Source organism: Scardinius erythrophthalmus, assembly GCF_964197995.2.
Source record: "Scardinius erythrophthalmus genome assembly, chromosome: 13".
NCBI classification, from domain to species: domain Eukaryota; kingdom Metazoa; phylum Chordata; class Actinopteri; order Cypriniformes; family Leuciscidae; genus Scardinius; species Scardinius erythrophthalmus.
In genome coordinates, this window is record NC_138233.1 from 3410543 (window position 1) to 3421856 (window position 11314).

An 11314-nucleotide genomic window follows, 5' to 3' on the forward strand; every position below is an offset into this window, starting at 1 on the left:
ATTTAAACGTTTTTGCCTTGAAAAAAAAAAATCTTCATGTCTTAAAATATCTTGAATGTAACTCGACACCCTTGCCTCATTTAGTATGTGCGGTTCTATGAATATGCAAATGAGCCCCGCCTCCACTCACTCACTCAGCTCAGAGATCCACTGGTTGACGATCACACGTTGATCTGATTGGTTACAAGGTAGTTTGTGACGTCAGAAACACCAGCGATTTCAAAGTGTGTTTCTGAGACTGTCTTTGGTTCACTGCAGTTTTAAGGAGGAAATACTCAGCAATGCTGTCGACTTATGAATTTACACATGGTTTGTCTTTAAGCATATTAAAAACACCACATAGACATAAACTACATTAAAAGCTGGATTTTTGTCATCAATTAATTTTTTATTCTTAAATTTTAGGAATTAAACAGCTCGCTTACATACTTTATCACTATAAAAACTGAAATAACCTGTTAAGCATGAAAGTATCACGCAAACATGTAAGACATTTCTCCTTATATTGAGCCTTTCTGACATAAATCGTCATAAATCGAGTCAAGAACCCTAGATTTCTAAAATAACCTTTGGTTACACTTTATTTTAAGCTGTCATTGTTACAGTGTAATTATATATTTAAGTATTTAGTAATATTAATTAACTACATGTACTTACTATAGGGTTAGGGTAGGATTAGGGTTTGGTTGAAGGTTAGTTGCATGTAATTCTGCATAATTTACTGTTATTACTACGGTAAGTACATGTAACGTAAAATAAAGTGTTACCGAACCTTTTTCTCAGCTTGTTGCATCAGATGGAGTGCCGCTCTCTAACATGCTCGTGTGTGTTTCTCTCGGCAGTGTTTAAGTGGGTGAGGAAGACACTAATTGCACTAGTTCAGGTCACGTTTGGACGCACCATAAACAAGTAAGCAGAACGGGATGTTGGTAGTGGAAACACGCTTGATTTGCTCACTGAGTTTGTCCCTCGCTGTCCTTCCTCAGGCAGATCAGAGACACTGTGAACTGGATCTTCAGTGAGCAGATGCTGGTTTACTACATTAATATATTCCGGGACACGTTTTGGCCCAACGGGAAACTGGCGCCGCATAACAAAAGCCGCTCGGAGAGCGAACGCAAAGAAACCAAGGAGAGAGCGCAACAGAAGCTTCTAGACAACATCCCAGGTGAGCGGAACTTTTGCAGAAACTTGCACTAAAAACATCACGTTTCGTCAGAATTACCGTAGTTGCATTCGTGTGCATGAAATTATTAGTTTCTATGACAACACTTGGGAACACAACAGTTTTATTATAATTGCGAGTTTCTATCCCATAATTTTGACTTTTTTATCATAATTGCGAGTTTATATCCCACAATTCTGACTTTTTTATCGTAATTGCGAGTTTATATCCAACAATTCTGACTTTTTTATCATAATTGCGAGTTTATATCCAACAATTCCGAGTTTATATCCCACAATTCTGACTTTTTTATCGTAATTGCGAGTTTATATCCCATAATTCTGACTTTTTTATCATAATTGCGAGTTTATATCCCACAATTCTGACTTTTTTATCGTAATTGCGAGTTTATATCCAACAATTCTGACTTTTTATCATAATTGCGAGTTTATATCCAATAATTCTGACTTTTTTATCGTAATTGCGAGTTTATATCCAACAATTCTGACTTTTTTATCGTAATTGCGCGTTTATATCCAATAATTCAGACTTTTTTATCGTAATTGCGAGTTTATATCCCACAATTCTGACTTTTTTATCGTAATTGCAAGTTTATATCCAACAATTCTGACTTTTTTATCGTAATTGCGAGTTTATATCCAACAATTCTGACTTTTTTTATCGTAATTGCGAGTTTATATCCAACAATTCAGACTTTTTTATCGTAATTGCGAGTTTATATCCAACAATTCAGACTTTTTTATCGTAATTGCGAGTTTATATCCAACAATTCAGACTTTTTTATCGTAATTGCGAGTTTATATTCCACAATTCTGACTTTTTTATCATAATTGCAAGTTTATATCCCACAATTCTGACTTTTTTATCGTAATTGCGAGTTTATATCCAACAATTCTGACTTTTTTATCGTAATTACGCGTTTATATCCCACAATTCTGACTTTTCTATCGTAATTACGAGTTTATGTCCAACAATTCTGACTTTTTCATCGTAATTACGCGTTTATATCCCACAATTCTGACTTTTTTTTATCATAATTGCGAGTTTATATCCAATAATTCTGACTTTTTTATCGTAATTGCGAGTTTATATCCAACAATTCTGACTTTATCGTAATTGCGAGTTTATATCCAACAATTCTGACTTTTTTATCGTAATTGTGAGTTTATATCCCACAATTTGGACTTTTTTATCGTAATTGTGAGTTTATATCCCACAATTCTGACTTTTTTATCGTAATTGTGAGTTTATATCCCACAATTCGGACTTTTTTATCGTAATTGCGAGTTTATATCCCACAATTCTGACTTTTTTATCGTAATTGCAAGTTTATATCCCACAATTCTGACTTTTTTATCGTAATTGCGAGTTTATATCCAACAATTCTGACATTTTTATCATAATTGCGAGTTTATATCCCACAATTCAGACTTTTTTATCGTAATTACGCGTTTATATCCAACAATTCTGACTTTTTTATCGTAATTACGCGTTTATATCCCACAATTCTGACTTTTTTTTATCATAATTGCGAGTTTATATCCAATAATTCTGACTTTTTTATCGTAATTGCGAGTTTATATCCAACAATTCTGACTTTATCGTAATTGCGAGTTTATATCCAACAATTCTGACTTTTTTATCGTAATTGTGAGTTTATATCCCACAATTCGGACTTTTTTATCGTAATTGCGAGTTTATATCCCGCAATTCTGACTTTTTTATCGTAATTGTGAGTTTATATCCCACAATTCGGACTTTTTTATCGTAATTGCAAGTTTATATCCCACAATTCTGACTTTTTTATCGTAATTGCGAGTTTATATCCAACAATTCTGACATTTTTATCATAATTGCGAGTTTATATCCCACAATTCAGACTTTTTTTATCGTAATTACGCGTTTATATCCAACAATTCTGACTTTTTTATCGTAATTACGCGTTTATATCCCACAATTCTGACTTTTCTATCGTAATTACGAGTTTATGTCCAACAATTCTGACTTTTTCATCGTAATTGCGCGTTTATATCCCACAATTCTGACTTTTTTATTGCTATTGCGAGTTTATATCCCACAATTCTGACTTTTTCATCGTAATTGCGAGTTTATATCCCACAATTCTGACTTTTTCATCGTAATTATGCGTTTATATCCCACAATTCTGTCTTTTTTTTATCATAATTGCGCGTTTATATCCCACAATTCTGACTTTTTTATTGCTATTGCGAGTTTATATCCCACAATTCTGACTTTTTCATCGTAATTACGCGTTTATATCCCACAATTATCTTTTTTTATCATAATTGCGCGTTTATATCCCACAATTCTGACTTTTTTATTGCTATTGCGAGTTTATATCCCACAATTCTGACTTTTTTATTGTAATTACGAGTTTATATCCCACAATTCTGATTATATCCCACAATTCTGACTTTATCACAATTACGAGTTTATATCCCACAGTTCTGACCGAGTTTTTGCAAATATCATTTAAATATTGTTGAAGCTCTTTTTAAATTCAAATGAATACAAGAACTAGTCCTGTGTGGATTCAGAGGGTTTTATTTCAGGCTGTTTCTGCCTGCATGGAGCGGTTTAATTAGAGCGGGACACTTAAAACACACACACACACACACACACACACACACACACACACTTACAGCAGCCAGTCTTTCATTGGTCATCTGAGACTGTGGAATATAACCAGAAAAGCTTGTTCTTGTTGTTCAGATGCTCTTCAGAATCTGGTTGGGCAGCAGAACGCCAGATACGGGATCATCAAGATCTTCAATGCACTTCAGGAGACCAGAGCCAACAGACATCTCCTCTACGTGAGTCGCACACTACTCCATCTACCCTTGTAAAGTTACCCCCGTCCGAATAGGGCTTTAAAAATAATGGCTGTGTTTATGCATCTCCGTCTGAGACTGTACTGCCATCTAGTGGTGGACATGATGAATATACTGATAGTTTCTCTCTCTCTCTCTTTAGATCTTGTTGGAGATGCTTCTTAAAGAACTGTATCCTGAGCTGAGCGTCGACGCCATACAGGCCTGATGTTTCTTTCTCAAACACGTGACTCGAGGAAGCGTCGTGAATATGTGTTTGTGTTTTAATCTGTTCTTGTGTTTTTGGAGGAACAGGCCCGGTCACTCACTGCCAGCTGTCATCTTCTGCTTTATCTCTTTCCTTTTCTTCTAGGGGGTTTTGCTTTGTAATGTGAATTATGAGTGTAAAAAGAAGAAGCCAGACCAATGTAAACGCTCTACATATTATTGTGAACATTATGAAGGCTTTTAATCGTGCAATATGTCATGTACAGTTATTGTGAAGGTTCTGTTTGTGATATTATTATTATTATTATTATAGACTTTTATTTTTACCAAAAATAGGCTAGAGCATTTATAAGCAATAAATTGCAAAAGAAGATCTGTCATGTGTCATGTCTTCAATATAGTAGAATATTAAATATATACATTAAAATGCAATTCATATCTTGAACTTGAATACAATTTCTTAGTGAGTGAACTTTAGTACAATTTCTAAATTAAATTTCTACATTTTTATTGTTTTCTTTCTTTTTTTTGTGTGGGGGAAGTAAATAAGATCCAGTTGATGTATTTATATATGTAATGATTTAAAAAAAAAAAATGTAGTAGTTTTTAAAATATATATAACATTCATTAAAAACTATGTTTGAAAACTTTTTGAAAATAATACATTTTATATGTACACACATATTCAAGATATAAGCTAAACTTTTTTCATAATTGAAAAATTATGAAAATTAATTGAAAAATTAATTCTCTTTGGATCATCTTTATTTCACAGTGAAATAATACTAAACTTCTCTGAGATGAAATGAGTGATTGTGTGATTTATATTCTGCCGCGTACGACGTTCATCTGCAGCTCCTGACAGATTTCTGGATCCATCCTGGCAGCCTGACGACAACAAGAGAAATCAGACACTGTCAAAACAAATTGTTTCAAATCATCACACAATTCTGACTTTTTTATCGCAATTGTGAGTTTATATCCCACAATTCTGAATTTATCGCAATTGTGAGTTTAATTCCCACAATTCAGAATTTATCGCAATTGCAAGTTTACATCCCACAATTCTGAATTTATCGCAATTGCAAGTTTACATCCCACAATTCAGATTTTTTTAGCGCAATTGCAAGTTTATATCCCACAATTCTGACTTTTTTTATCACAATTGCAAGTTTATATCCCACAATTCAGATTTTTTTAGCGCAATTGCAAGTTTATATCCCACAATTCTGACTTTTATCACAATTGCAAGTTTACATCCCACAATTCTGAATTTATCGCAATTGCAAGTTTACATCCCACAATTCAGATTTTTTTAGCGCAATTGCAAGTTTATATCCCACAATTCTGACTTTTTTATCACAATTGCAAGTTTATATCCCACAATTCAGATTTTTTTAGCGCAATTGCAAGTTTATATCCCACAATTCTGACTTTTTTTATCACAATTGCAAGTTTATATTCCACAATTCTGATTTTTTTTATCGTAATTGTGAGTTTAAATCCCACAATTCTGACTTTATCGCAATTGCAAGTTTATATCCCACAATTCTGATTTTTTTAGCGCAATTAAGTTTATATCCCACAATTCTGACTTTTTTAATCGCAATTGCAAGTTTATATCCCACAATTCAATTTTTTTTATCGTAATTGCGAGTTTATATCCCACAATTCTGAATGTATCGCAATTGTGAGTTTACATCCCACAATTGTGAGTTTACATCCCACAATTCTGACTTTTATCACAGTTGTGAGTTTAATTCCCACAATTCAGAATTTATCGCAATTGCAAGTTTACATCCCACAATTCTGAATTTATCGCAGTTGCAAGTTTACATCCCACAATTCAGATCTTTTTATCGTAATTGCGAGTTTAAATCCCACAATTCTGACTTTTTTATCGCAATTGCAAGTTTATATCCCACAAATCTGACTTTTTTATCACAATTGCAAGTTTTTATCCCACAATTCTTATTTTTTTTATCGTAATTGCGAGTTTACATCCCACAATTCTGAATTTATCGCAGTTGCGAATTTATATTCCGCAGAATTTTTGAGAGATAATCTCTCAACTTGCTTACACTAGGTGTAAATACAGCCTATCACTATTTGGACTTGTGTACCTGTGCGAAGTATGCTTTTGCTCTGTCTCTGTTCTGCAGGACTCCTCGGCCCAGATAAAGGCAGCGTGCGAAGTAAAACATGGCTATAGTGATGCCCTTCCTGATGAACTCCTCCACACAGCCTGTGTGTTTCGCTATAGCACTGATGTCCTCGTACCCACACACTCTGACAGAACAACCAAAACCACTTATTACATGCTGAATCAAACCGAGCAGTGTTTCAGTCTGGCTACGTTTACATGCAACCAAATAATCCATTAATAATCGGATTGACGGATTTAAACAGCAGATATTGATCCATTTCTGGTCATAATTTGGAGACAGTGAGCATAATGAACCGTTGTGCCTCTGCTTATATTGATATATCTCGATTGGATTAGAAAAGGAATAAACCACCCCTTTCAATCCGATCGAAATCTAATTCGGATCGATCTCAGTTGGATTGATTTATAGGGGTGGTATAATGCCCTCTTCACAAGATGTAAAATAAGTCTCTGATGTCCCCAGTGTGTGTGTGTGAGGTTTTAGCTCAAAATACCCCACAGATATTTTTATATAGCCTGTTAAAGTTGTCACTTTTTGAGGGTTAGTAAAAACGCACCGTTCTGTGCCTGTCCCTTTAAATGCAAATGAGCTGCTGCTCCCGGCACAGGGGGCGGAGCTACAAGAGCTTGTGTCCTTTTATCTCACACACACATGCACTGAACATTTCAAAACTTTTAGCCTTTTATGTTCAAACCGAAGTCAGACAATGATGGAGAGACTCAAGAAGAAGTGACAACATGTAGACAACATTTCTGAATGGTAAATTCAGCATTCGTAATGGATTATCTGGTTGCATGTAAGTGTGTGTGTGTGTGTGTGAGGCTGCACCGTTCTCCCAGCGCTGCGGCTCTGGAGTAGAGTTTGCGCTGGTAGTAACAGGCCGTCAGATGACCCTGAGCGTAAACGTTCCCTCTCTCCGCCGAGGCCTTCAGGCAGAACAGAGCCGAGTCCGGGTCCTTCGGCACACCGAGCCCGTACAGATACATGACTCCCAGAGCGCCCTGAGACTCCACACTGCCGTTCCCACACGCCTCCGAGTGCCACGAGAATGCCTGACACACACACACACACACACACACACATTTAGCGAGGATGCATTAAATTGATCAAAAGTGACAGTAAAGACATTTATAAAGTTACGAAATATAAACTGTTTTCAACATTGATAATAATCATAAATGTTTCTTAATCATCAAATCATCATATTAGAGTGATTTCTGAAGGATCATGTGACTCTGAAGACTGGAGTAATGATGCTGAAAATTCAGCTTTGATCACAGGAATAAATTACACTTTACTATAAATTCACGTCGAAAACAGATGATTTACACTAATAATATTTCACTAATTTTACTGTATTTCAAATAAATGCAGCTTTGATAGTTAAAAAGCAGAGATAGTTGGAATTAACTTTCAAAAGTCATAATTGTGACATCAAAATTCTAAATTGACATAAAAAGTCTAAATTTATGACTTGCTAAGTCATATTTATGTGATGAAAAGTCAGTTATATTTCACTTGATTACATCATGGAAGTCAATTTCTGCCACGCATGAAAAAAAAAAGAAGCTTTTCTAAAACAACGGATTTCTGACTTTTTTTTCATAATTGCGAGTTTACATCCCACGATTCTGACTTTTTTATCGTAATTGCGAGTTTATATCCCACAATTCTGACTTTTTTATCGTAATTGTGAATTTACATCCCACAATTCTGACTTTTTTATCGTAATTGCGAGTTTACATCCCACAATTCTGACTTTTTTATCGTAATTGCGAGTTTATATCCCACAATTCTGACTATTTTATCGTAATTGCGAGTTTATATCCCACAATTCTATTTTATCGTAATTGTGAGTTTACATCCCACAATTCTGACTTTTTTATCGTAATTGCGAATTTACATTCCACAATTCTGACTTTTTTATCGTAATTGCGAGTTTATATCCCACAATTCTGACTTTTTTATCGTAATTGTGAATTTACATCCCACAATTCTGACTTGCGAGTTTATATCCCACAATTCTGACTTTTTTATCGTAATTGTGAATTTACATCCCACAATTCTGATTTTTTTATCGTAATTGCGAGTTTACATCCCACAATTCTGAATTGCGAGTTTATATCCCACAATTCTGACTTTATTATCGTAATTGCGAGTTTACATCCCACAATTCTGACTTTTTTATCGTAATTGCGAGTTTACATCCCACAATTCTGACTTGCGAGTTTATATCCCATAATTCTGACTTTTTTATCGTAATTGCGAGTTTATATCCCACAATTCTGACAATTTTATCGTAATTGTGAGTTTATATCCCACAATTCTGACTTTTTTATCGTAATTTTGAGTTTATATCCCACAATTCTTGCCAACCACAGACCTATTCCACTCATAAATCACTATTCAAAAATCCCATTAGATTCCCAAAGGATCCCAGTGCTGATTCTCTCTGGTTGTGCGAGCAATGCGTGATATAAGGACCTTAGTGAGGTCGAGGGTCTCCGGTCTGCAGTAGAACATGCCGAGAGCCGACTGCGCCTCCACACTAGCGTTCGGGTTCCCATCATCAGCTGCCAGGAGCCAAAGCCTGCGAGAAACAAACCAGGACACAGTCCCAAATCACAATCTTCCCTACTAGGGGTGGAACAATATATTTTTATTTTGGGTGAACTATCCACAATACATATTGATGCATTTTTGTATTGCGATATATTGTGACACCCCTACCATGCACAGATGTGTGTTTTGTGTGGTAGTTTCTCACCGCTCCGCTTCAGCACTGGACTCCTGGACCCCGTAACCCTCCAGATACGCCCGGCCCAGGTTATACAGCGCCGCGTGTCTGACAGAGGAATCCCACAATGCAACTCTTCTCATCAACTCCATTGCTTTGCCCTGTTAAAGTCAGTGGTTTTCATATGGACAGTGAGAATTAAATAGAGTGTAACATTGTCCGTCCCCTTTTCCCGAACAATTTTTTTCCATTAATTTTTCCCATAGGGATTTTAAAATAGTCTTATAAGCCATGAACCAAGCCAATCAGCTGTGAGGAGAATCACAACATACAAACTTTGACTTAAAGCAAAAAAAGTGTTTGAAAATCAGACAAAAATACAAGACTGTGTGCTTAACAACTTCAGTGAGGGAAAGAACTACAATCCCATGAAGCATTGCGAATGACACAAACTAAAAAACGGATGAAATATAAAACTACTCATTTAATATGTTGATTATATATAAAAACAATATATATTTTAGGTTCATTGCAAAATATGCATATATAAAGATTTCAGTATTTTGAGTAGAGAGATCGACTCAAATATGGGAGTGGGCGGAGCTAAAGAGCGGTTTTGCTTGTCTCAACTCTGATTGGTGGAATTTTCTGTACAGCATCATGGGTAATGTAGTTTATCAACACGAATTTAGCTGTTAAACGCGATTATTTTATAAATAAGCTGAAATAATATGGGCTAACGGTTTCAACAGAAGCAAAATACCATCGCAATTTAAAGGTTTATGAGTCATCGTTCAAAATCAGTTTTCCTATGGAGAAAATTAAGCTTTTACTTCCGGACTTCCGACTGTTGTGCTCCAATTTTAGTTGCTTTTGCAGGCGTTTGTAAATAAAAAATAAAAATAAAAAATACAAGAAGGCTTACACTGAAAAAAAATACAGCTGGAAACCAGTGAGAAATCAACCTCATTAATTATTCAAGGCCCAGTGCATGATGGGAACACCAGTATCAGAAAAGTTGAGTAATTTTACTTAATTTCATAACGCTGATATTAAAGCTTTAATTTCAACACTAATATAGAATTTACTTAGTTTTTTTTTTAATTCTTGCCTGAACTAACTTTTTCATGTACAGTAGAAATTACACTGGATTTTTCATTTTTATCAGTATAGTATAACTGTGGATGTGAGTTATAATCTTATATAAGGTCCTCACAAGGTCTTCTTTGGTTCCAAGGCCATCGTAATACATGACAGCCAGCTGATACAGAGCTCGGGGATCTTCATCTTTAATGCTGTCGAACATCACCTCTGCTTCTGTGTAGCGGCCCTGAACAACAAACACCAGGAGTCACCATTCATGGATTCTGGCTTCGCATCGCCTATAGAAACAGTGTGCAGAATAAATGCGAGGCTTCAGGCGTCATCACCTCCTCATAGTGGATCTGTCCCAGGAGGAAGGCGGCGTGAGAATCTCCACTTTCTGCTTTCTCTTTAAGCAGAGTCACTGTCTTCTCCACCGACTCAGCACTGATCTCTGCTAAAATCAAACACAATCAATATATGTATGATCTACTGTGTGTGTGTGTGTGTGTGTGTGTGTGTGTGTGTTTTGGATCGGTAAGATTTGTATTTTTTTTAAAGAAGTCTCTTCTGCTCACCAAGGCTGCATTTATTTTATTACATTTTTTATTTTATTTTATATGGAAATATTGTTAAATATTATGACAATTTAAAATAACTTTTCTAATTTTACATATTTTAAAGTGTAATTTATTCCTGTGATCAAAGCTGAATTTTCAGCATCATTACTCCAGTCTTAAGTGTCACATGATCCTTCAGAAATCACTCTAATATGAGGATTTGATGCTCAAGACACATTTATGATTATTATTAATGTTGAAAACAGTTGTGTACAATTATTCTTTGATGAATAGAAATTTCAAAAGAACAGCACTGATTTTAAATAGAATCTTTTGTAACATTATAAATGTCTTTACTGTCACTTTTGATCAGTTTAACTCATCCTTGCTGAATGAAAGTATTGATTTATTTTATTTATTTCCCCCAAAAAATAAAATAAAAATTCTTACTGACCCCAAACTTTTGAACGGTAGTGTTTAATGTTACAAAAGCTTTAGATTTCAGATAAATGCTGTTCTTT

The 11314-nt window shown here is 35.0% G+C and overlaps 2 protein-coding genes across 2 annotated transcripts in view; one reads left to right on the forward strand and one right to left on the reverse strand.

Annotated features, from left to right (window-relative positions):
* snx25 (sorting nexin 25) overlaps positions 1-4888 on the forward strand; it is an 80439-nt gene extending 75551 nt beyond the window's left edge. The window contains exons 16-19 of the mRNA XM_081382459.1: positions 843-909; positions 987-1168; positions 3920-4020; positions 4181-4888. Of these exons, the coding sequence (XP_081238585.1) occupies positions 843-909; positions 987-1168; positions 3920-4020; positions 4181-4246 (416 nt within the window). The 3' untranslated portion in view covers positions 4247-4888. The remainder of the gene's footprint in view (positions 1-842; positions 910-986; positions 1169-3919; positions 4021-4180) is intronic.
* Positions 4889-5000: 112 nt separating this feature from the next.
* lrp2bp (LRP2 binding protein) overlaps positions 5001-11314 on the reverse strand; it is a 7048-nt gene continuing 734 nt past the window's right edge. The window contains exons 2-8 of the mRNA XM_081382409.1: positions 10581-10687; positions 10367-10480; positions 9181-9311; positions 8898-9003; positions 7242-7465; positions 6369-6534; positions 5001-5133 (exon numbers count right to left, since the gene is read on the reverse strand). Of these exons, the coding sequence (XP_081238535.1) occupies positions 5068-5133; positions 6369-6534; positions 7242-7465; positions 8898-9003; positions 9181-9311; positions 10367-10480; positions 10581-10687 (914 nt within the window). The 3' untranslated portion in view covers positions 5001-5067. The remainder of the gene's footprint in view (positions 5134-6368; positions 6535-7241; positions 7466-8897; positions 9004-9180; positions 9312-10366; positions 10481-10580; positions 10688-11314) is intronic.